The sequence below is a fragment of the Accipiter gentilis genome, chromosome 26 (assembly GCF_929443795.1).
Source record: "Accipiter gentilis chromosome 26, bAccGen1.1, whole genome shotgun sequence".
NCBI classification, from domain to species: domain Eukaryota; kingdom Metazoa; phylum Chordata; class Aves; order Accipitriformes; family Accipitridae; genus Astur; species Astur gentilis.
The window spans coordinates 21,095,481-21,121,703 of NC_064905.1; the positions used below are offsets into that span (position 1 = coordinate 21,095,481).

General features: G+C 49.7%; 1 protein-coding gene across 2 annotated transcripts in view; it reads left to right on the forward strand.

The window, feature by feature from the left end:
• Positions 1–24,861, forward strand: part of PDLIM4 (PDZ and LIM domain 4) — a 53,757-nt gene extending 28,896 nt beyond the window's left edge. For both annotated transcript variants that reach the window (XM_049829086.1, XM_049829085.1), the window contains 4 exons: positions 14,037–14,218; positions 16,634–16,791; positions 21,038–21,158; positions 22,028–24,861. In XM_049829086.1, coding sequence (XP_049685043.1) covers positions 14,037–14,218; positions 16,634–16,791; positions 21,038–21,158; positions 22,028–22,232 — 666 coding nt within the window. In that variant the 3' untranslated portion in view covers positions 22,233–24,861. The remainder of the gene's footprint in view (positions 1–14,036; positions 14,219–16,633; positions 16,792–21,037; positions 21,159–22,027) is intronic.
• Positions 24,862–26,223: the final 1,362 nt, after the last annotated feature.

Below are 26,223 nucleotides of genomic sequence, written 5' to 3' on the forward strand. Positions count from 1 at the left end.
GCCCTCGAATCGCGAAAATAGGTTTGGGGTTGTCCTTGAAAAGGGTTTTGAGAGCTTTACCCCAAGTGGCCTTTCCAGTAATGTGGAGCACATGTCTTTCCTTCCTCCAGGTTTTACTCGATCAACTTTTCCACTGTACTGGGCAAAGATGTCTTTAAAGTCTCTTGACTTGCAACTACAGTAATTCTTGGTAGAGGCCCTGAAACATGTGAGCATAAGCAGAGTGCCTAAATCTGTGTGATTTCTAGGAAAGCGTGTACCCTGTAGATTACATTTTAGTTAAGTGCAATCTTTGTCTTGAAGGCAGTGAGGCTTGCAGTTCTCTTCTGTGCAAGAGAACTTGGAAGGTACGGACCAGCTGATGAGCTGCTCTCTCCTCTCTTGTCTAAATCTGTTGTGGTTTATTGCTTGAGCTCTGTGGAAAACCCCTACTCGGAGACCAAGAATGTAATCAATCTGCCTTATTAAAATTTTGATTAGTGCTATGACTGCAAGGAATAACTGCCCTCACGACTGAAGAAGCTGGAAGTGGAGAGAGCTGCTTGTTCACAATTAGCAGAAATGACACTGAACAGGATGCTAGTGAGTCACCTTCATGAAATAATATTTTTTTTTTTAAAAAGCAGACTTTGGCTATCAGTTGGTTACACTATACAAGTCTGTCCTTAACAGCAAGGGTCTCTAGAGGAGGACGCAAAGTCAGTGACATTCAGAGTTGCATCCCAAATAACAAAGGGCTGCCTGTCTGTCGGTCCCGGTCGCAGGTGATGGTGGGACCCACGGGGATGCTGCTCGGTGCTCTCTGGCCAGCAGCGCCGTCGCGTGAAGTCCAGATTCCCATCACGCAGACATGACATCACTGCTGACGTGTTGGGATCTCCAGTCTTGCTTTGCCACTGGCCGTTTGCCCGGTGGCTGCGGGCACTGGCCCTTGCCATCCCTTCCCGGCAGACGGGGAGAGTGGGAGTGTTGATCCCTCAGTTTCTGGAAATCCCGCTGTCTTGTAGCATGAGCTCGCTAGTCAAAATACCGCCATGTGGTGCTAATAAAAGGAGAGGACGTTTGTTTTCTTGACTGTTCCCACACTGCCAGAATTGGCAGCCTTTTGGCCCAGGGGGCTGGAAACTTGGGCTTTGGGCTGTGGGGCAGAGCCCTGTTAGCGCTAATTGACAGTAGATCAAGTGTCTGGGTGGGACAACAATTGCAGCAGAAATTAAATTGGCAACGCGTAGCCGGAGCTGGAATAGGATGCGAGTCCTCCCAAACCTGGACACTTGGCTAAAATAAGCTCTGTGGGGTGAAAGGCTGGGTTGGAAGGCTGGGTTTCCTCCGGCTGTCCGGAGAGGGAGAGGCACTTCCCGCAGGCGGCCAGTCAGCCCCGTCCCCGTGGGAATGGCATCCCAGTGCCACCCAGCTGGCAAAGCGGCACCCATGTTGTTCTCGGGGGGGAGGGATGGGGACGGTGGGTCGGTGCTCCCAGTCCTGCTCGCTTTGGTCCTCTCTGGTGCTGTGCCCCGTGAGCCGGGGCTTTCCGAGCCCGACCGAGGGGCAAGCTCCGAGCAGTGGAGAAAAACTGGAAGGATGAGTGACTCCTCATTTGATGAATTGGCTCCAAGTATTGCTTTAAGTTCTCAATGGTTTGGTGTTGTGCAGGAAATTTCCATACGCGCCTTTGCGAAAGCATGGCATAGGCCATGCTTGTTTCTGTGAACCAGGGGTTAAAGCCTCCTCGCTGGAGAGGTGGAATTTCCTTTCTCAAGGTGACCGACCTTCCTTCCTCCCCTGGCTGGCAGGGCGGGATGGGCCACGGCTGCTCCTGGGAAAGATCCCGCCGGGACCTGCAGCTCCCCCGTCGAACCAGTCCTCGCGCAGGCATCCACTGGTGCTCTCGGGGCTGAAGGAGGGGGAAAACGTCTGCCTCGTACTTTTGGGAAAACAGAGGATGAGATAATGCCCTGGCACGAGACTGGGTTCCCGTCGCATGGGAACTCCCAGCGCGTTGTTTGAGGACTGATTTAATAGCAGAAACATGCCGAATCCTGATGGCCGCTGTAAGCGGCGTCAGCCTTGAACTGTGGATACTCAGGCAGTATTTCACATTTAGGTATCAGGGGTTTGTACGCCACCAAAATCTGCTGATCTAATTTACTGGGTGAAGAGGTTACGCACAAGCTGGTGTGCGCTTGTGTTTATTTTTTTTCCTGTGATATCACGTTGAATCATTTGAAAACAAAGGAATTTTCTCAGTACCACTGTAACACGTTAATCTCTCGTAGCTGTAACCTTTTATGTGAAGTCCTCTATACACCTCTTGCATAAATCAGCATCTTTGCTAAGTGAGCTTCAATAATCTTTCTGTATGAAAGAGTAAAGAACAATCTGGCGATAAAAGAAAAAAATGGGAATGGAAGCTTCAAAATGGTGTTTTCTTCTGCCCGGGTAGCTTGACTAGTTTGCTCTCATAGAAGGTAAATAGGAGCTATACTAAAACACAAACTGTGGGTTTATTTAGGACAAACCAGAAAATGTTGTTGGATAAAGCACTAACGCAGATATGTGCAGTGTTTTTTTACTTGATAACATCAGTTTCAGCGATGACTCTGTTAACACAGGTAAGGACGCTGCCTGCTTGTGTACTCAGAAATACCGAGTGCTTGTTTGGAAGCAGACGTGTAGTTCAGTGCTGCTGTTCTTACCCATTGGGAAAAAGAACTTACCCCATTTCATGGGTCCCTTCCAACTTGAGATATCTGTGATGATTCTATGTTTTTTCCTTGTTGTTCACTTAAGATGAATTAATTACTCTTTGCAGTCACTTGTTTGACCTGCTGGGGTGAGAGCACGTGTAGAGAGCAGTCCCCACGCAGTTGGGGGGGGGGGATGCTGGGTGCAGGGGGGATGCTGGGTGCAGGGGGGATGCTCACTGTGGTCCCCCAGACTCCTTGCACCCAGCCAAGCAGCACGGGGTGGACCAGCCGGTGAAGGGGATGGGGTGAGGGCAGGGAGAGGCTTCCAAAACTTTTTTTTTTTGGCAGGAGGGGTGGGTAAATGGCAGCCAGGGCGTGTGGAGAGCCCGGGACGGCCGCGCTGCAGCAGCTGCCTCCCATCCCCTGGACCAGCAGGCTCCTGCCGCAGAGGGCTGGGACGTCCCACGGGCACTGCCAGGGCTTGTTTGTTAGCAGGAAAGCTTGGGACGTGTTTTTGACTCGAGCTGAGTTTATCTTTATTCATGAGTAAAAGCAAAAGGCTGGGGCGTTCCAAAATTAAAACCAAAATATTATCCCATTGCTTTTGTAGTGGTTTTTTTGTGTAATTTACCCCGGCTTTTACAGAAAGAGACGTTCAGATAAGCCACGGTGATGAAGTAGGCATCTTCTGGGCTTAAGCATGTAATATTTCTGTAGACTGAAGTTTAGCTTGTTGCCAGTGATTTTTTTTTTTTTTCTCTCCATTAGCTGCTGGTAGTGGTTATGGAAAGAAAATCAGAAAGTGTGATACCATAACACCTGAAATTGCAACAATTCCCCCAAGTGGGAGTAGAGGAGAGAGAAGACAGCAAGCTGAAAAGGATGAAATCAGGACAATGCCCGTTAGTGTTAAGCTCGCTAGGCTTGTTCTTTAAGCCAAATACCTGATGGTGAGAAAAGTGATTTAATGGTAGTATTAAATGGTGGCACTGAAAAGGGAACAGCAGCATCTTCCCTAAGAGGAGGGAGAGCAGGCAGGAGGCCAGGGTGGATACTTGTGACGGGTTTGGAGGTTTTTGTCTCCGTAGCGGACGTTATTTTCTAGGAGTGGGGAGGTTGAGCCAACACACGCAGAAGCCCGTGCGCGGCGGGGGCGGCTGGAGGCTGAGCACTGGCAGGGTGCGTTGCCTGCACTGAGCAATGCTCTCCTGCACCTCAGCTGTCTGCTCCTGGGCTGGAAAGGTGACCCTGAACACTGGGAAGCAGAGAGAAAATCCTTTCTGGGGTTTAGACTGTTGCTGAGCTTAGCTATGGCTAGGTAGTCATCTGGCAGGAGGGCACCGCTGCTGCTGCTGGAGAGAGGAGGACGTTTCGAGGCTCTTTATTATCCAGGGTTATTGTATTGCAAAAATACCTTGAGGTTTTACTGATGTCTATTTTCTGTTAATGGTCATCAGGATTTCCTGTATGGATGAAAGTTAAATACTGCTTATACATAGAAATTCTTTTATTCTTAGGCTTCTTCACCTAGCCTAATTTCTTCTAAAATTACTTACCGTGAATATTAGTTCTGTTCACGTGGAACTGCAGCTGAAGTTGTCTTAGGACTGTGAGAGCCGGAGATACTCACACCTAGCCTGAGCCTTAACAGAGTTTAAGATGTTACTGCAGTGCAATAGTTACTCCCATGTCCAAAAGTATTTACGTTGCCTTTGCAGAAGGGCTTTGTCTGCAGAGCTTTGCCCGAAGGTGTTTTGAAAACGCAGCCGGTATATCCTGTGCCCTCCAGTTCAGCAGAGCCTATGATCCCCAGCTATCTTGCTTTTTTATGAAAGTGTTAATAAAACCGGTACATTTGTACAAAGCCCTCCTCCCTCTGCTTGTTAAACACCCCCTTGCATCCTTGATATTAAAAACATGCCCTCGGCACTGGAGCAGGCAAGATAAATGGAAACACATTTTAATCATTCTTGCCGGTCTTGGGTAACTTTTTTCCATTGCTGTGGATTTTTAAGAGACCGCTGGGGAGCCAGGTAGCTTAAGGGATGAAGTCGTGGCGTTGCAGCTCAAGTCCCTCTTGAGCTCTTTAAATCGCATGAGGGCTGTGGCTTCTCCCGGGGGGCGAAGCTGTTCGCCGGAGCTGTGGGGAGCCAGCAGCCATCGGACCCTCCCCGGTGGCCATCAGCGTGACCGCATCAAGGTGGAAAAGTGTTTGCTCCTTAAGAAGGGTCTGCGTAGCTTCTAATTGTGAGAGATTGTCCCTGGGTTAGATGTATGCCGTCTTCATGCTATACAGTCTATAGCGCAGAACATGTGCAAACATAGAGCTGGAATGTTTTCCTAGCTCACCCTAAAAGTACTTTTTTTCTTTTAATAATGCCTTATTTTACATCAGAGCTGCTTCTCGTGAGAGCACTGCTTCAGAAAGGGGTCGGTCTTCCTCCTGGAAGTTAAGAAATGCCCAACCATCGTTTACAAACGGTTTAGAAACTTTCCTGCCCGTGCAAACATATTTCAGGTGACTCTTGTCAAGGCAGCTATAACCCTGTCAGAAGTGACACATCATTTAAAGTTCGTAGGAAGCGTTCAGCTCTTCCCCCTCCGGTGCTGTCGCTCGTGATCGGGCGCTCTCGGCGGCGTGAGCCGCAGCCCGGTGCCGGCCCCGGTGACTCTGCGGTGCCCAAGGCGAGGGCAGCGGGTTGTTTTGGTCAAGCCCTAGCTCCTGGAGTCGTGCGTTTGTGGAATTACTCCTGAAAAACTAAGCGAGGCTGCTGTCCGTGAAGGTGTGTGTGTTTTGCCTGTGGAAGCGGGGGTTTGTGGTTGGAGATTTGCACTGACGGGAGGCGGCGGGGCTGACCTCAGCCTGCTCCCTGCCCTAACAGCAATTAACCAGAAAGCAATGCAGACTTTCGTATAATGCTTTTGCTGTAGCTTGCAGGGGTTTCGGCAGAAATTGCAGCGTGTAATATAGAAATAACCGCTTTAAAATGAGCCTGACTGCCAGGTCCGAGACCACAAAGCTGAGCAAACCTTAGCAATGCTCGCAGGGGCTGCACCTCTGCCTGCCAGGACACCACCCACGGGTGTTTTTCAGCATGTCCGAGGACCGGCACGAGGCTGTGGGGCTTGTGTTGGGTTCCTGTCCCCCCCCCTCCCCGTCCCCTTAGGGTACAGACCGTCCTGGGGACGCGGGCAGGCTGGGGCTCAGCCAGGCTCCAGCTTGAGTCATGTTTCACGTGAATGTTGTCTGCGGCCTTTTAACTAAAAGACCATCTGATTTTAAGGGTTTGGTCTCTTACTTAGAGAGATCTGAAAAACGAATTTGGTGTTTAGCTGATGACTGTGAAAGGAGCGTAGTGAGAAGGACGTGATGGATGAAGTTTTACTTCAGACCGTGGTATACGCTGAAAGAGGAACTTGGCAGAATATTTGAAATCCGTTTCATAAAATAACCCACACGCTCTGTTCATCCAGCTTCAGCAAACTACACCCAGCCTTTTTTTCTTATCTGCTAGTCTTCTGAGCTGAGCTAAATAGTAGGATCATACTTAGAGAGCTTTTTAAAGTTAGATTGAAGCCTGCTTAGTCTGTAAGAACAGCATCTCAACACGACATCTGAACTGTGCTTGTAGGGAAATGTGTTAAAATGTGTGTAGCTTTTAAAATTTATCCTTTTCTCTTAGCTTTGGGGGCAGCCCTTGGCATAAGGGTTGGCCATGGGGCTTCTTTTGAGGCAGTGAGCTGGAGAATCGATCCCGCTCCTGCGGACACCGGCCACAGTGTAAATCTGTTATTTGCATTCAGATGAAAACTGTGCCATCCATCCCATACACGTCCTCTGTGGGGTAATAATATGATTTCTATTTCTAGGACTAGAATCCTATTTCTAGGACTTCTATTTCTTGAACCAGTTTATCAGAGGCAAAGCACTGTCTTTGTTGTTGAAAAGCTCGGGGGGAGGAGAGGAAGGGGTCACTGCATTGCAGTTGTCTTCTGTGCCGAGGCTGAATTTCAGTCTTTGAGGGTGTCGGGATATGCTAGGATACGTCTTCAGCCTTAATTGCTTGTGACATATGTATGAAAGAAGACTTGCAGCAATGAAGGCAGTACAATTTTGCCCACAAAAAAGCCCTCTGCCAGGAGAGGTCAGAATCAGGTCGTCGAAGTCTGACTGTACCCCTTGGGTCAGAAGAAAAGACAGCAAGGGGCAGAAATTGCATCTTTGCTTTAAAAAAAAAAAAAAATCCGTGCCCATATCCTATTCTTTTCTCTTGCTGCCAGGTCTGAGCTAGTCCCCTTGAGCCCTGGGCAGCCAGCGGTGCCAGGCGCCCATTGGAGAAGCCGAGGAGCCCATCACCAGGCTGTCTGGGCGCGTTGGACAGCAGGCGCGGTGGGGACGGGTCTCAAACCGCTGCTCAGCCTTGCAGAAACCGTGATGGGTTTGCTCTAAGCCGACCTTCCTTCAGGCGTAGCTCTTGAGGCAGATGCTCAAGGCTTCCTAATAACAGTAATAGTGACATACAAACGTTATCCCGGTTCCGCAGAAAGGTGCTCTTGCCCTCTTCTCTTCCATGGTTGGCAGCTGAGGGACCGATACCAGGGACGCATCTTTTAGCCGTATGTCGGAGAGTCGCTGGCGGGCTCTCGGCAGAACACAGCTGGGCTCAATTACCCAAGCTCGGAGCGAGGGAGAGAGAAGTCAAATGCCGGTGAGGAGCCGGAGCGAAGCACTTGGGCTCATCCTGCTGCTGCTGGAAGATGGACACAAGTAGCCGAGCGTACTCACGAGAGGTACCTCTTCCAGGTGACCCCATGGCTAAGGGGTGCTTCGACCTCCTGGTGCACAAACAGCGACGCCCGTGTCTCTAATTCAGCATTTTTGGCAGCAAACATCTAGCTGATGCTGACTGATCGTGTTCTGGTTTTAGGAAGAGAGTGGATCTGAAGTACATCAAACAGAAAATTGCTTTTGGCTGAGCCAAGCCGTTAATGACCTTCAGCTCTGTTTAAGTCTGATGCAGCACGTGTTTATAACGGAGAGCAGGACTGGCTCTCCTGGGCTCAGCAAAATAAACGTCTTTATTGGGTGCAGCTGGGTGCCTGTGCTGGTGGGAACCAGAGCTGCTGCTGGTCCTGTCCCTGCAGATCTTCTCCCACCGCTGCACAAGTGGGATCCGGGATGGATTTGGGGATCGGAGGTGTAATTTTGGAGGTGTGTTCAGCTCTGCAGCTGGTGGGGCTGCTCCCAAGGAAGGTTTCTCAGATATGCTGAAGCTACAGTTGCTCAATGCCCTTCCAAATCAGGCCATGGGTGTAGGTGCTGACGTGGAGGTTGTAGGAGCCAACATTGGCCTCTCAAATTGGCAATCTTCAGTTTTAATCTCTGTCTGATAGTCTGGAATATGAGACGAATTATTTTGTTTGTACTTGTGGCCTTTTAGGGGTCTAATTTAATATGCTGTGAGGTGAATGAACTTTTAAGTGCTTTGGATCAGAACATGAAGATGTTCTCTCAAGCTGTGTCCAAAACCTGTAGTCTCTAGAGCTAAAGACTTGTGCTTGAAAGAGACTGAAAGGACAAATAGGGTATTTTGCAAAATGTCACAAAAAAAAAAAAAGAAAAATCTTTTTTTTTTTTTTCTCCCCCACACCCCAAGAATAAGAAAACTTGAGGCAGAAAAATGGTCAAACTTTAGGAAAGTAAGGCTGGATGTATTTTACCAAAGTGTATCAGAATACAAATGTAAGCTCTCAAAACTCTTAAGAAATCATGTCTGGTGTAGCATATTCTCTGAGTGCGAAGGGCAGTTAACTCCTGCAGCTCTGCAAAACACAGCCCTGAAGAGCACAGCTGAGGTGGCGAGCACGGGGGACTTCTGCTTGCCCAGAGAAGGGCTTAGGTTCAAATCCATGAGTTAAACTCTTCCCAGCTTTGGATCCCAATGTTATTCCTGTTAAGCAGACAGCTGAAACTGTGTGCTTGCCTTGATGTATTTTGAAAATCCGAAGAGATTTATTTGTTGACTCTACAAAAGGTGGTTTCAAAAGATGATAAACTCTCTCCCAAAGAGAGAAGGACTGAGACTGATTTTCAAACCTTTTGAAAATTCTTGGTTGGTTGCATGTTTTCCTATTTATGGGAACACTTATTTCAACAGTGATTAGCTTGATAGAAGTTTTTAATTTTTGAGTCTTCTGTCGTGTTACAGGTTTGACAAAAAACCCTGAGGATTGAAAGTGCCTCAATTCAGCTACTCCAGCAGAGTTGGGGCACAACTGCAATGAGCTGGCAAAGCCTATCTTCGTATTTGTTACCTAGAGTATGTTTTAGCTCTGCCTGGTGAAGCCACAGAGTATATTTGTATTTCTGTTGAAATCTTCAACTTGCTTCTTTTAATGCTCCCCTGTATGTTTCCTGAAACTGGAAACGATATATCCTGTGAAAAGCATTGGAGCTTCATTACTTTGCTGATTGTGCACATTGCTCCGCTGGCTGTGTCCAGGCATCACGCTGTAGCTGAACAAAATACCTTCAGCTGATACAGGGGAAAGGAGATTTGCTAATAAGCAGTCAGGGAACAGAGGGACTTGCTAGAAATTGAATAAGTGCTTGTAGAAGAAGGAAGGTAAAAAAGCTTTCCCTATTTCTGGCTCTTTGAGGAATTCCCAGGATTAAATCCTTCATTCAGTTTCTTTCCCTTTAAATATAAAAGGAAATCCCATGTTTTAAGAACATTGTTTTCCTTCCAGCACAGAATTCCCCTTTGGAGGGACTGCTGGGGTGGATGCCGGGTGCCGTGCCGGAGCGCGCTGCCTCTCGGGCTGCCCCTCGCAGAAGCACCCGCTGGGTGCAAGGGCCACCAGCTCCTCAGCAGCCCAGCTGAGCCCCTTTTCTCCCTCTTAAATATTTTTTTTTTCTGATGAATGCCCAAACAAGTTACGTGTTTTGGTGGTGTTGGGATGATTTTTGTTTGCTTTGTGCTTTATTTTCTAGAAGTCTTGAGAGATTTTGTTTGGTTTTCAATTTAATAGTGTGTTTTTCCAATAATACAAGTGGCATCAGTCTCTTGTTAGTAGACTCTCATTCGAAGCACCAGCCTTAACTCCCATTGTATGTAGGTGAGAAAAAACTCCTTCTGTGGCCACCGCAGAGCCGGCCGTGCGTGCTCAGTGTGGCCCAAGGCTGGCAGGGTCACCGGCTGCAAACACGTTCCCTGACGTCAACAGCCGTTGCAGAAAAAAAGGTTTTCATTAAGGAAATTGAAGTCCTGTACCTGTTTCCAGCAACGGTGCAGACCTAATATATCCGTCCTGTTTGGGGTAGAACAACCTCTTTCTCTTCCAGATTTCCTTGTGCGTATCTCGTGAATTTTTTTCCCTTATAAGATTTATAGACACCTTTCATGTTTCAGCTGATTAGTGGTATGGGCTCTTTGCTTCAGAAAATCGTTCCTTTTGTGCTCTCAGTGCTGCATTGTGTGGGGGAGACAAGAGCCAGGCATCTGAAAACGAGTTTATCATCTCTTTTCTCCTATCTTAATAAACGGTGGCACCCAAGAACGTGCTTGAGACTCTGCACAGGGAGCTCCAGTTCAGCGTGAGCAAAGTTGACGGCATCTGGCTGTCGGTGTCCGAGAGTTGGTGGAAAGAGACGCGGTAGCTCAGGCACAACAGTCAACCCAACATGGCTCATCGGTGCTTATAGTCCGACCGCAGCTCCAGGCAAGGCGCTGCTCCTACCGCAGCTACGTACGTACAACTTTCTGCGCCTGCTGCCAAGAGAAACACTCCCGTACGTCATGTCGTGTTTTCCTTCTGCTGGAAATAGTTCCTCGGGATATAAATACTGTCTCGGTAAGGGCAGCCCTTACCTGTGCTTCGTAAGGCACAGGCTGCGTTCGTGCAACGCTGATAAATGCATCTCGAGGAGGATGAGGAGGTTTTGATGAAGTTGTGCGTGGGGTGATCAAGGCAAGTGGTTGCTGCAGGTCATCTTTTTTATTTGCTGTGGCTCATTCTCCTCCAAATAAGCCCTCTTCCTCTGTTCAATCCTTCCCCTGGTGGGAAGGGATGGGCTGGGGGTCTCCAGCAAGGTGGTGACCAGGGAAGGTCAGTCTGGCTGGGCACTTGGCTGAGGGTGCTTGCCGCACACAAACCCACCCCAAAACCCGCCTGCTCCCTGGGACTGGGACTTCACACAGCTCCTTTCTAGCTCTGCCTTGCGTTTATCTGCTGTGGGGCAGCTGTGCGAATCGTCTCTGCCAGGAGTGAGGAGGCCTGGGCTCCAGGAGCTCCAAGTACTGCGTGTCAGGAGGTCGGTTGTGCTTCGTAATTGATGGTCCTAGAAGGCAAGCGTGAGAAAATAGATTGCGAGTTTCTGTTCTGTAACCTAAAAGAGTTCTCCTCGGTGAAACTTTGCAGGCCAGCTCTTAGGAAGGGTTTGCAAACCCTCGTAATTTAAGAGAGACCATAAAAAGCAGGAAGAAAAGCCAGCAGAGAAAAGCAAACTAGGTCCCAAAGGGGGGAATTTTTTTCTGATTTTTGAATTCGAGAACCGGGAAGAAATCCATCTGGTTCTAGGTTTCCGAGAACGAATGCGTGAGTGTTTTGCACAATGCAAAGCCTTGCAGTCTCATGGCCTTTGAGATGAGAAAAAGGAGACAGAGCTCTGTGCCGGGAACAGCTTTTTGTGCAACAGGAAAGTTGCGTGGCTGAGAAACCGAGAGCGGCGAAGGCGGCAAAGACTGGTGTGCTCTCACAGGGGTAAATGCTTTCTCTGTGTTTCCCCCAAAGCTGTTAGCTGCCCCTGACATGAAGCACAGCTCTCCAAAGCCTGCCAAGAACTTGGTGGAAAAGGCTGAGGGACATCCATTGCTTCACCTCCATGGCCTGGGTCTGGTAGGTGTTAGGGTAGTGGGAGCGCTCCGGTGTCCGTCAGGAGGAGCCTGTTGATCCATATGGATGCTGCTGGGTCACCTCTGGCTTTATAACACGGGTGAGCTGCCACCACGGGTGAGCATCCCCGTCCCTGCGGGATGGAGACCTGGTGGCAACTGGGGATGCCGAGCAGCTCGGCAGTGCAGGGAGGGCTCTGAAAAGCCCCGTTTCCATCACCGGGCTCTCGTGCCTTTTGGAGAGTGCCCAAGCAATAAGTTTTAGCTTTATAGCAACGTTTGCTCTCCATGTACAAATTGCTGAGCTTAACAGGGACGAATGGGCAACGCTTTACAAGCTACCTTGGATTAAAGCAAGTCTGTGGAGATTATGGTCTCTAGGCCCTTTGCTGGAGGAGGTTTTCATGCCAGAAATAGCCACCAGCCCCGTGCTCCCGGCGAAGGGTCTGGGTGTCCCTGGTATGGAGGAGCCCGTGGGGCCGGAGGAGAGCGGAGGATCCTGCCCGGTGCTCTGCAGGCAAAGGCTCCAGCCACCGCTTCCCTCGGACCGAGTGTGCGTCTGAGTCCCGACGCACAGATAATTAACCATAATGGCTTTTTAAAAGCATAACTCTCTAGCTCGCAGTGGCCTGCCAGGCAGCATGGACCATTGCTTTTTTCCCCGAAATGTTTATGATCCTTCTTTTCCTCTCTGTGTCATGGTTGAAAGAGTTTTCTTTATTTTCCTTGAAATAATAATGTAAATCTGGGAACTGGAAACCCATAGCCTGGTTGGGTTTTGGGGCTTTTTTTTAAAGAATATAAATTGGGGAACAGTTAAAATTATATTATTCCTGGCAGCAAAATTCCTTTTTTAATAGATAATTTAAAGTTATTATGTTGGAGGCAGTTTTCCCCACGTGTGTGTGCATGCACGGTGTGGAAGGAGCAGTGCCGAGAGGGCTCGGGGTGGCTGCCGAGGCTTCCGAGGTGGTGGAGGTGCTGGGAGCTTGCCGGAGTCTGCAGTTTTTCAGCTGGTGGCAGAAAAAAACTCAAAGGCACCATTTTGCAGTTCTTAATTTAGCCCGGTTTTTATCAATGGGAGTTTTGCCTTAGGAAGAACTGAAGTATTGGACTTTCAAGCTCTTTCTCTAGCAGGATCTGGTTTTCATTTCTCTTAGCTGTTCATTTTTACAAGGCTTGGGAGCACCAGTGTTTTCTGCCATGCACCAGTGATAGACATTTGTTTCCAATTAGTATTTATTGGATTATTTCAGTCAAAAGTAAGCTTTGTATTAAAGCCCCGCAATATGCACTTTATTATTTGTTCACAGGACGGCTTTTTCTTTTTCTGCTTGGTTTTGCATCAGCTTCAGTCTGCTGAAAAGCTGGTGCGAGGCAGCATCGCTGGGATCTGCCCTGAAACAGATTAAATCAGATTAAACAGATTACAGCCTCTTATACAAGCATCTCTTTCTTCCATCGGTACGGGCATGTTTCTGACTCACAGGGCTGGAAATAGCAGCAGCCGGCGCGTGTCCTTAGGCTGTGTCCGGCTTTCTGCCACTTTTCCCAATAGCTGGAATTAGCCCCTCTCTGGGGAAGGGGCTGCTGGTCGCTCCCCAGGCTGAGGGTCAGCAGGTAAAGCCTGGCTCACGCGGCCTGCGGCAAGATTAACTGTAGGTACTGTTGGATTTATGGGTGTGTGCGGGGCTGACTAACAGAGCTTTGGAAAAACACGTAGGTAATGTTTTATGTAGGTAAAATAATATGGAAAAAACTTGCCTTTTAACGGCATCGGAGTTCCTGACTTGAGGTCGGATGACAAAAAGATTTCCGTAGTTTGCCTTGGGAATTAAAAAGCAAATGAAATTAGGAATACCAACCTAAACCCTTGACCGGTGCGTTTCTCACACTGTAAATGACTGATGTTGTTTTGGGAGAAAACCTCCCAAAATGGATCTTTGTGGAGGAGGGTAGCTGCAAGTAAACAAAAATACCAGGATTGGCCCCTTGGCTTGGGGTCTTGCCCAACCTGTACGCGTAGCTGTAGAGCTTGGGCTTTGCCGTGTTTTGCTAATGTAAATCAGGAGTGATTGCCCCAAAGTCAGGAGAGCGATAAGCGTTCTCGGAGTGATGTAACGCGAAACAAGAAGCAGACTCGCAGCCTTTCTTTTGCGGAAATAACAAATATGCTTTTACAGGAGAATAAGTGCAGAATACTTGGCAGTGGCTCACCGTGGAGGAACAGGCAAGTTCATTTGGTCGGAGGCCAAGGAAAGCTTGCATAGATTCAGCAAGATTTAACTGCAGGTCGAGTCTGAGTTTTCCTTTTCCTGCTGCATATCTCCATTTTCCACAGTGCATATAAAATATTATTACTGCAAACTGCACGTCCCGACGCGGTCTCTCCGTGTATGTCATACTAAGAACTCTAAATCTCACGGGGTTTCTTCTGCTTTTTCTTCTCTTCCAGGACAACGGGCCTGCCCAGAGCAGGAGGCCGATGATGCCCCACGGGGCTGGGGGCAGCCCCATGGACAACAAGCAGATGCCGAACGTGCAGCACCATCACCCGACCCGGCTCTACGCTAACAGCGGCTCCGAGGCGGCTCTGCCGAGCCAGCTGAGCGGGCTCCACATCGCTCCTGCCCAGAGGTGGGACGAGAGCACGGCTCACGCTCTGGGTCCTGCTGCTCTTCACGCAAACTCGGTTTCAGGGGGCTGCGTTGAGGATGTGGTTATTCCCGGAGCTTCAGAGATCCCGGGTTCAGCTCCTACTCCATTAGTTGAGTGTAGGTGGGAGAAAAGGGGAAAAAGAAAAAAAAAAAAAAAAGAAAAAGAAAAAAAAAAGAAGAAAAAAGAGAGAAAAAAGAAAAAACGGGGGCAAAGGGGGAAAAAGGGGGGAAAAGGAAAAAAAAAAGGTAGTTTGGAGATGCCAAGTTCTGAACAAAATGGCCACATGTATATATGTAGCAACTGCAACACTGAATTTAAGCTTGTGATGCTGAAGCAATGTTCAATTGTTCATCTCCGAGGTGGGTAAAGGTGCTGGTTTTCCAGATCTACATAAGATCCTTCTGTTGATGATGGGGGCAGGTAGATTAGCAGCATCAGATCCAGTCCCCAGGCTGGGATTTATGCTAGGGAGCATCACAGACGTTAGTATCCTGGTTTTTCAAAGTAGATATTCAAGGCAGAATGGAAGGTTTTGCCTTCCCAGGAGCGGGGATCGTACCGCCCCAGACCCCGCAGCAAACCCTTGGTCTGGGAGCTGGAGGTATCCGCAGAGAAAATTAACCCTATCAAACTGGGATGTTTATAAATGTAAGATCTGCTTAATGCAGCTGTCCAGGAGGCTGGGAAATAAATAATGCTTGTAGGAAAGAAAAAACTTTTCTGTAGCCAAGAACGGTTTGGGAGGATAACTGGGACTTTGAGACAGGCCAGGCTGTGGACTGCAATGCTTTCGCATGGCTTATGCTGCTGCTGATTTATGCTCCTCCAGACTGGCAAAATATTCTGCAAGAAAGTAATGTCTGTATCAAATACAAAGAGCAAAGAGCATTTCTTTTCAGCTCGGGAACTCTGTGCCTGCATGAATTCATGTTTCAATGATGCTGCGAGCCAGCTTATTCCCTGTGCTGCTCCAGAAAGTTAATGAAGTTGGAAAGAAGAGAAGCACACAAAAAATACAGAGAACAAAATCTGATGTTATCTGCGTGTGAGCCAAAAGCCAGGAGATTAGCTCGGGTGTTTGAGTAGAATTGAGTCAGAAGTGCATTCTCTTTGAATTCGTGCTTGATCAGGCTGGACTGGTCAAAACCTGTCCTTTTTCATTGAAAACGTGTGAGTTGATGTACAAGAGGGCTATAGCAGGGCAGATGGGCACACGTGGAGGGTTTGGGCTACTGGGAGTCACAGGGATCGCTCCTCTCGATCACCTGAGGCTGGCACTCGCCTGCCCGCAGGGACTGGGACAGCCAGGCAGGTCAATCCCAGAAAATGGAGCTTTGGCTTTTCTTTGAAAGTTAATTTTGTTTGGTTTTTTTTTTTTCTTTGTTTGAAAGTGAATTTTATTTTTTTTTAAGGGGTCATGAGTATGATGCTGGTAGAGAAAATTAGTCAGATGAAGGCTAAAATATGTTAAGCTGTCTGATGGGGTGCAGGGCCCTTGCTATTTTTGTTGTTTTTTTAATGACCTTGATGACCTTCTCCTTAAAAAGGAAAAGGAGCCCCTTCCCACGAAGCTGGGCCGGGCTTTGGGGCCTCAGTGAACCACAACAGCACTTCAATTCATCTCGTACTTAAACACGTACCCGAAACATTTTTGATTCCAAACTACGCTTTTCATGTTTTGACATATTGAATGAACTGGAATAACGGTTTAAATCGCCATTTGTTGCCTGTTGTACCCCAGTCGTGCCGCATACAGACAAGGAGCAGCTTCAGGTCTGGATGCTGAGGGTGGGCGCGTGGTTGGGGGAGTTACGGGACCGCTCTCCGGTCCCGTCCTCGGTGCTGAGCGGCCTCGTGGGGTGGTTTTCTCATTTAAGCTGTGGGCTGTGTCTGGCAAACGGATCTTTTAATGCAGTCGCCTACAGAAACGCTAACTTCAAAAGAGGTGCTTGCGGATGGTAAGGAGATTTTGTGTCATGCCAGTGCCTGGCAGCAGCTCACACTCTCCCCGTGCCGGATGCCCTAACAGAGATACGAGGGGTGGCCCTACGTAATGAATGAAATGCGTTGTTTTACCCATTTTTTTTCCAATAAATTCCATGTGTTGCTGAGCAATTTACAGTGCTTGTAAGCAGCTGCCCTCTTTCCCGAAGGCATCTGGTAACTGGGCCAGCCCTAGCTGTGTTGCTCAACTGGAGCTGAACAGGGAACAAGTTTAACTTCCCGGGCTCAGTGGCTCTTCTTGGGACAGACATACCTCCAGGCAGAGAAACACATGGGAACAGAGGTGTTTAAGTGAATCTGTGGGAACCTGGAGGTTTCAGTACTTCCCTGATGAGCTGACAATTGCTGTTTATATTTGACTGGAGCCTTTCTTTCTTTTCTTTAAAACAGCCTCGACCCCTTGAAGTCTCTCCCACGGAACAGAAATGGGATTGACGTGGAGTCAGATGTCTACAAGATGCTTCAGGATTATGAAAAGCCCGTATCGGAGCCTAAGCAGTCTGGATCCTTCCGATACTTGCAGGGCATGCTGGAGGCGGGCGAGAACGGTAAGGAGGTTGGCACCCATAGCAACGTCCCAGCGAGTCCCCGACACCTCCCCGCAACCGGGGCTGCGGCGCTGCACCGCCGCGGGGCTTGGACCATCGTTTGGTCCCTCTGCACCCACCAAGTTGCTGTTGCAGGCTTAGCTGCCTCCCTCTTCCCTCGCTGAGGTCCAGAAGGTGGAAAAGCCTCGAAAGGACACGTCTGCCAGAGCTGATGGGGTGGGTTTGGAAACTCTTCTGCTCTGTCGTTATTTACCACACGTCGCCTCGGTGCCGAGGCAGCTCGGCTCAAGACGGGGGGGTCCAAGCACCCCGTGAGGGGGAACGCCCGGATGGCGGGTTTCAAATCAGGGTTTCAGATGCTCAGGGCAGCATCTGGGGGCTTACCAAATTTTGTGGCCGACTTGAACATTGCGTGAAAGATGGATTTGCAAACAGCTTCTGCGTGGCAGCTGTTTTCCTGAGTCGGTTTATGAAATGTAATGGCCTAAAGCGGTTGTGTAAGATCACCAGTGGAGAACCATAGGCCTGTTTAAGTAAATGGCATTTGCATAAGGACGTGGGATGGTCCTCAGCAACGCCAGGATAGAGATCAGGAGCTCTTGGCTCACTTCTCAAGTCTGTCAGTGTTTCCTGCCTGTGTCATTAATGTGGGCAGGAGCCAACTCCAAGGATTAAATAATAAGATCCCCAAACTATACATTTCTACTTCTTCTTATTTGCCTTTCAACCGTAAGTCCGTTGGTGCTTTCATGTTCAAACTTTCAGGCTTTACTTTACAATCATTAGGGCAGGACTCTTCATTCTGCTTCCTTCCAAGAGCCTCGTACTCCCATCATGTGAATCCAGGAACTTAGTTTTTATGGGAAAGTACCAACTGCTGCAAATCTCATTATGAAGCTGCAAGAGGTAGCAAGTCAGGCTGTTGCATTTCAGTTTCTGTGTATATAAAATGATGGAGAAGGATATTCTTTGACTAGAAGGATATTGCTTCTTGCTTCACAAGAAGAACCACGACCGCAGGTAACTCCTGAGCATTAAGGGTTTCTACCAATTTTAGTTTTCTCAGTGGCACTTTGGCATGTCTGCAAAGCGCGAGATGGGATCGGCCTTGGAATTACTGGGTGTAAATATTACAGCCCCTTCGAGGCTGGCAGGAAAACTGACGTTAATTACAAGTTCCACATGTACTCTCAAGTCCCTCACCAAGATTAAGCACGAGCAGCTTCCCGGTGAGGTGCCTGCTGCAGCTCCAGGTCTCCTCGTTAGGAAGAAGCAAATAGGAAGTGACTGTGTTAATCCCAATTAATAACACTGCTGCCTTCCTCCCTTCTCTGTGCCAGGGAATGGGAACAAAATTGAAGCTTTCCTGGTTTGCTGCTGCCTCCCCTTGCATCCCATGGCTCTGGGGTGGCAGAAACCCAGCGCTAACCTTCGGGAGGAAGGGAGAAAGAAAAAGGTGTGGGCTGGGGGAAAGGGAGGACAAATTGGTGCCAGGACAGTCCCCAGACCCTGGGACCGTCCCAACCAGTCCTGGATGTCTGCTCCTCCCGGCAGTTTCTCAGTACCAGCCCATCACTAGTGCAGCGCCGTGTGTTCGGTTGGAGCCCGAGATGCTGCGGACGGGTACCAGCCAGCGTGGCGGTGGGCTGGAGAGGTGACCTCCCGGTTCTGTCACCTACCCCTTCCCTCTCGGCTGTGCTGGGCAGTGGGGATGTGCGGCTGGCCACAGGCACGGTCTCGCTCGTGCCTCGGTCGTTACGACGCTATCTGTTTATTTCGTAAGGGATGAGAAATGAAGTGAAAAGCATCCCTCCCGGCATAAAGCTCTGCGATGTTTCGGCACGGTGTAAATCCCCAGAAGTGTTTCTGCTAGGTTGTTGTACAGCTTCCACCCCTCCTCCTTTTTCCTTAAGCCTAAAATTAAACACTTTGGCCTGAGCCTGCTGTGCGTTGTCCTTTTAAAGTCAAGATCTCCTCTCCTGAGGAGCTGGGTGTCTTGGACAACGATCTGTTTTGAATGGAAGGTGTTTCTACTGGAAGCCGTATTTTCCTCAGCATCACCAGCCCCATCCCTCACCCTTCGGGAGCGATGCTTCGTGCTGAGGATCTGGCGGAATAGCAGCGGTTGCCTCCATAGGTGCCCTTGGTGCAGGAAGGATGAGCACTGCAGCCACAAATGGGGACAGCGATGGTTAACGTTGTGGAGTTAAAGCATCTCGCTGCCTTCCTGAGGACCATAAATTACGATGAGGCTGTGGGCTGGTAAATAGAGGGAAATCGTTTGGGAAGATGGGAAGCAGCCCTTCCTGCAGGGTTTATTTTGCTGTAAAATCTCTTCCCCCACCCCGCCTCTCTTTTAAGCAGCTTATCCAAGCATTCTGTCTGAGAGACAGTGACAGCTTAACTGTTAAATGTTGGCAGATGAGCGCTTCTAGTCCAAGCATGCCATATCTTATGCTGGGGGAAGCCAACAGCTTGAGTAGTTGTTTCTGTTTATTCCCAGCAAGGCAGTGGAAGGACTCGAGAGGCAACCTTGGCTGGAGCCAGCCGAGCACTCAGAGATGCTCCTGGGGTGGAGCAGCCCCGGTCCGCTCCTGGGCAGGTCTTCTCGCACGTATCGGGGCTCTCAGCATCTCCAAACACTATATTATGTCTTGGGATACCGGGGTTTGGTGGGAAATTAGTCCTTTTGTTTTCACTCGCTTGGCTAGAACCGTTGGCAGCCTTGGTCCCTGGATCAGAGCCACGGCTGGGGCTGGGGTCCGCTGTGCGAGGACGCCCGCGCGGCCCCGGGGGCGTTGGGGTCGGGCGTGCTCCCTCCTCCCCAGCCGAGCCCAGGACCATGGGTGCTCCCGAGATGTGCCAGATCAGGGAGTGGGGCTGTCTCCGTGGAATGAAGCTTTGCCGAGCGGCGCCCTTCAAAATGTACTGAGTGAACCTGCATGGGATCAGCGAGCGACCGCCGGCAACGATGTGCCCGTTCCAGGTACTAACAATTCACTTTAGGAAAGGAAGAGGCATTCCTGGAGCTGTGGGGGGCACTTCAGAGCAAAATCCAAGTGGAAGTTTCCAAAACGGGCGCAGTGCGTACGGACACCTGGGTCAGAAGGTGCCTGTGCCCCTCCCGAGAGCTCCTGGGCATCGCGGGCTTTAAGCACACGTTTAAGGTTGACCGTGGGCTGAAATACTGTGGAGGCTCAGGGAGAGTAAGAAGTCTGAATGCTGAAGAATGGCTTGTTCACCCAAGAGCTCCTCTGCTGCTTTTCCAAACTGTCTCAGCTGATGGAGTAAAATACATTGTCCTTTTTCATGAGGTTTTCCTTTCTGTAACCTCAGGCCATCGCAGAGGAACCACAGATCAATATATACCCAAAAGACCGGTCAGTTGTGAGCCATAAAAAACCATACAGTGAATATTGGAAGCTTTTAAGTGTCCCAGTGGTTGGCAACAAGCGTGTTTGTATTGTCTGAAGTACAAGGGTGGATGATAGATGATGTCTAAGGAGGGGGGCTGCAACACGGAAAACTTTGCCATGATATTGTTCATATGCACAAAATCTTCGTTGCTTCCTTTCCCCGTCACTGGACCTTTACGAGCGGAGGCTTGGCGCCCCAGAAGACCTTATCTTCTATCACAGTGTTTTATTTTAGATTGTTTGAGATTAAATGAGTGTTCTAGGGAAAAAAGTGCAAGTAATTCTACTATTGTTTGGTTTAATTTGCCTCATTCTCCAAAGGCTTTCACCTTTGTCTCCTTGACTGATGGTAGATCTACCAAGTGCACCTGAAATGATGGTGTGATAGAACCTCTTCTTTCTGGAGCTTTTCTGAGATTTTTGCTATTTATCTTTCTTAACTCACTAGATAGTTTTGCAGCCAAATTCATCTCTCCTCTCTAAATTAAAGCTGTTTTGCCTTTTGACAAGGTATATGTACTGAATTGGTGCTATCACGTGGATGGATCATCTGCTGATGCAGCCAAGGGGTTCTGCCACCCTCTGTGCTTCGTTAGGATGAGCAGAGGATCAGCACAGTGTCCTGTGGTCATCTGCACACCCAAATGCTGTGTGACTTTTGAGATAGTTGGTCTCGCCATTTGCTCCTTACTTCCTCAGGAGCAAGTTGCAGGTTCTGTTGTGACACGCAGAGACTCATCTGACTCCTTAAGGAAAAAAAAAAAAGCGTGGGGGGGGGAACGCCAAGAAGACAATTTTTCAATCTGTGTCTGTTTTGAAATTCTTGGCAGGTGAAAAACTCGACAAACTCAGCAACCCCCGAAACATCAAGTCCCCGGTGTCAAAGCTTGGCGGTGCCATGTCCGGGCTGCAGATGCTCCCCGAGTGCACCCGCTGCGGGAACGGCATCGTGTAAGTGTCGCGTCTCGCCGGAGCCTTGCGGAATACCTTGAAGCCCTTTCTGGGTTTTGCTAACCGTATATAAACCTGGAATTAAGGAATACGGCTTGGATTGCCCCTTTTAAGGGAATCGTGTGGCAAAACGGGGATGATTCATGGGATGTTTTCTGCCCTGCTTGTCATAGTAACTGCCCAGGGACTATGAATAGCGCCGGTGGTGCTGGCACTCTTTCGCTGCCCTACGGAGGGAGAAACGCTCTGAGGGTCAAGTAGAAGGGGTCTGCGGATTATTTTTGTTAGTTTGTCGAAGAGTTAGTCTCCGACAGATGGATGTCAGGTCTGATTTCAGAGAATATAGGCGGTTTTCTGCTTCATTGTGCTGTAATTTATGTTCTGTTGTAATTTGCATTCTGCTCCAGCCAGATTTGCTGGCTGAGAGTCTGCTCTGCAAACGCCTGTAACCACGTTCCTGCTGGTGCTGTGAGCTGAGGGTCTCCGCTCCAAAAGCCGTGGTGCCTGCGTGCGCGCAGCCCCAGCCCTGCCAGCAGCGCTTGGAAGACGCTGGTTCCTGATGTTCGGATCCAGGCTGGGCGTAGATATTCGAGGCTGCGTTTTGCATCGAGCCGTGGAGCGATGCCGCAGGGGGAGCGGACAAATGGGAACGGAGCATCCCTTCCCGCAGAAATACGGCGGAGCCGTGCCTGGAGCTGGGTGGCAGCTTTGGGTGGGCTGAGCTTTGAGATGGGAACCCACGATAACACCCTTACGTGCCCCTACATGCCGCTTTCCTTCTCTTACTCTGTTTTACTCGAGGCAGAAGGAAAAGCTGTTGATGCTCTCTGTTTCTCCATCTCACCTGATCTCTCCCCGTCTCTCACCAGGGGCACGATCGTCAAAGCTCGGGACAAGCTCTACCACCCCGAGTGCTTCATGTGCGACGACTGCGGCCTCAACCTGAAGCAGCGAGGGTATTTCTTCATCGAAGAGCAGCTGTACTGCGAGACGCACGCGAAGGAGAGGGTTAAGCCCCCCGAGGGATATGACGTGGTGGCTGTTTATCCAAACGCTAAAGTTGAACTTGTCTAAACCCAGGCTGTGCTCTGGAGAGGTCGGGCGGCCGCGCGCCCACCCACGTCCTCCCCGCCGGCTGCGCAATGTGGCTGTAATCAACCCCGATTACCAAAGCCCAAGTTAAAATGCCTTTTCCTAGATAAAACCGTTTACACTTGGGATCTCCAGGGGATGGTGTTGAAAGCATACGAACAGGTTTTTCCCTTCTTTTTGACACTCTGCTTTTTGGGTTGCTGTGTTGGGTTATTAGTCTGTGCCATAACCTTATCCAAGATCCGTGTAAATATTGATTAATTCTCTGCTCTGTTTCATATAAAACCAGTATTCCTTTTTTTGCCCCTCTCTTCTGAAAAAGCGAGGAAAATGTTTTAAAAGCTCAAAGAAAATAAGGCACTTTAACAAAAGAAGCCGACTTCTATATCCTGACCTTAATCTCCTGCCCTCCAGCTGCCCCGGTGATTAAAAACCGACCCCCTGAGGAGTCTGGGACGTGGTACCGGTGGGTTGGGGTCCCCGGCTCAGCCCCATCCCCGCAGATGTGCCAAGGAAGGGTGGTCTCTTAAAACAGTATTTGCTGTGAAATTCCCTGCATGAGGGCACTGCAGTTTGAGGCTGACATGGACCGATCCAAGTTCCCCGAGAGATCTCCACACTGAGCGCGCGATGAGGCTTTTTTCTTCCTTTTTCCACTCTTATTCAGTTGTTCTCTGTCATCTAATCATCCCAACACACCTTTAAAGGACACTGAAATAGCACAGAGCCCACCTCGGCTATTCCCACCTCCCATGCTCCTGCCCCCTGAGCTGTCCTTGCTTTGGCCCTTCTGGCTCTTCTTCCCCAGCTTTTGCTGTATTTTTGTAGTCCTTTATTTCTCGATCCCCAGATTGCTGCCATCTGGGTCTGTCTCCCAGCAGGGAGGCGGTGATGAAATCCCTCCAGGCACTTAGGAAGTAACTGGAGTGGGGGTGAGCCCCGAGTCCAGAGGCAGTGGGTTTGGATTTATACCCATATCCCAAGGCTGCGCTTTCAGCCAGGTCCATCATCCACTTTATTTGATGGGGAAGAGGTTTTGAGGATCTTGGGATGTCACTTTGTTGGCGAAGTGGTTTTTATTTTTTCATATTAGTGTTTGGAGGGGAGAGAGAAACAGAGTTCACTCACGCAGCTGCTGGATGCCACTGCGCGTGGTGGCAGGGGCCGTGTGGTTTGGTACCACGAGGTTACTTCTGCTTTGCAACAGCCTCCTTCCTCCTCCTCACCTGAGAGAAGGAAGATGTGGGGGAGAAAGAGAAACGTCTATGCTTGCTTCCCTTCCGCGGAGAAGGAAAGTAAGAGATGGGGTGATGGCCAAAGCACTCCTTCCCCTTCTGGCTCTCCATAACAGGGGTCTGAGAAATCTGGGACTGGAGGAGGGTCGGGAACATTATCCTGGTTGGGGCTGAGCTCGCAATTTCTTCCTATGGGTTCTGTGCCCCAAAAGGGAGTAAGGATTTTAGGGTGTTACTGGGCTACATCTAGACCTCTTCATGCAGTGCCTTACAGGGAGTGGAGCAGCTCCTGCCCTGTGCCCGGCAGGATTGGGCTGCCCGAGCGTGCAGCTCCCTCCGGCCGGGTACCGCCGCGCAGCCGCAGGGATGCTGACCGTGCGCGTTCCTGCTGGTAGCAGAACATCCACCTCCCCCTCCTTCCGCCATCGGGATTTGTAATTATTAAAGTACAAGTAACATGTGGAAACTTTTATCACAGCGCTGAGCCTCGTTTTTCTTGTGTTTGCAAAGCCGTGCTCAGTAGGTTGGATCATCTGAAGGGAAATACTTGGGACAACTATAAATGATGACGAGACTAATAATGATCAGGTGGGAAGTGTTACTGCCCTTGTTCGCAAGCCTCTGCTTGGAGCTCCTTAGTTTTCCATTGTCAGAAACATTTGTTCTGAATTCCTCCAGTAACTTCACGTGTTGCTGAGCTGAGCTCTGGTGCCCGTAGCTTGAAAGTTCAGGCTTCACCCAAACCCAGGACTGAAGCCAGCTCGGCTGAGCAATGGAAAACTCACGACATGAATGGCACAGGGGGCTTTTCCCATTTTCCATGGCAGCAGCTGGCCACAGCTGCCAGCTGGGGCTGCGTGTCACGCTCTGCAGCTCTTCTGCCTTGTTCGGCTCCATCTGCGTGGTGGTTGTGTCCTGCGGGGATGCCAGGTGTCCTGCAGCCTTGGCCCAGGGAACACCTTAGAAATTCATAAATTGTTCCATTGCCCTCATTTTGCGCACCTAAGTGAGCATGCTGCTGGCGGGGCATCCTTGCTGGTCTTGCTCAGCTGCTGTACCAGTACAGCACTGGGAGTGCTGGGCATGGGGCTTTTCTTTTAATTTGAACCCAAGTTCCCACAAATCAGTTTTTCCATGTGGTTGTCTCGTGATACCGTTTCTTAGGAGTAATCAACCCCCCCCGGAGCTTGAAGCTGGAGCTGCCTCGCACAACCCCATCCTAAGGCACATTGATTCCTGGCTTCGGGCCATCTCGTTCACATTATGGGGTTTGCAGGACCTGCCGCAAGCAAGCCTCCCGTCTCACCAGGTAATGCTATTTAACGCTGTAAAACGTGGGGAGGGCACCATTTGTATGAAATACGAAATAAAATTGTATTGTCAGTTTTGTCTCGCATTACTTAGCTTGGTCTTTGCCTGGTCCCCGGCTGGGTCTCGCCCGTGGCAGTACCTGTATGTGCGGGGGTCCCTCGGCATCCAGATAAGGAGGGTGCTGGATAAACTTCAAAAACCATCTCGGAGCTGGAGAGCTGCGCTTCTCACAGCATTGTGCATTGAGAACCTTGTCTGAGGTTTGACCTGTGTTTGGGTAGGGCGTTGGTTGGTTTTTTTCTTAACTCATGAGACCTTCCTGCGACCTTCTGTCCCATCATGTGCGGAGACGGGAAGGGTCATTGTGTCTCTGCCCGTTACATGAATGCCCACGGGTGCCCGGGTCTTCTCCAGCAGCGTGACCCAGTTCATCCTGCAACGTTCCAGAGCTTGACTGCGTCTGCCCCTGCATAAGGCTGATGAATCAGGTTTATGAGCAGCCTTTAACCAGCCGTGGTGCTGCTCCGAGGGTACCTTCTCCCACCTGGTGGCCCAGGCTGTCACCAAACCAGGACCCGCAGCTCTTTGGGGTTGGGGATGTCACCTGCCCCGTCACCATGGGCAGGATCCGGGTGGAACCCAGGCTGGCAAACACCCTTCTCCCCAAGGATGATGTAAAGCACGGTACAGCCGTAAGCAAACAGCATTCCTGAAAATCCCCTTGCACGGCGCAGGCTGCAGCACTGCTCGGGCTCATTCCCCATAACGGGCCAGCACAGGGAGCCCGGAGCTGCATCATTGGCACGGTGGGGACAAAACCAGTCCCAAAAGCCCTGTCCCACCCCATCATTGCTGACCCCTGAGCTACAGCAACCCACTGGGTGGTAGGAGCACGGAGGACCGGGAGGGTGAGGGCAGGCTTGCTGGGATTTAGCAGCTGTATCATAGCGGGATGCTTATGTGGCTAGATCTCAACAGGTCTGGTTTTAATAGTTGGTTGCCATTTGATTCACTGGTATGTGGGAAAGTCGGAAGTAATGTCAGTTAAGTGCTTCCAATAGATATTTAATCTAAAAGGTTTTATTTGGAAAGTGTTCATAGGTGGAAATTGTTGCTTGAGTGTGCCTAAAATATTTAAGAAGACAAAGCCTCTGAGGATCCCCACGTGGCGCAAAAGATTTCCGTACAGTTTGGGTCTGTGTAACTCCACGCCTAATTAGTGCACATATTCAAATAATTAACATGACTCTCCAATTAGTGATTTTTCTAGTCACCCTTGAACACGTACGTATGTCGGATGCATTTATACATTACAGCCACCGTGATCCCCAGCCCCTCTGCCCGGGGCACCACTGGTGTGGGGCTTCAGCCCCACGGCTGAGCTCCGCCGGGCGATCCCCGGGTGTGAGGCTGGAGAGGGGGACACA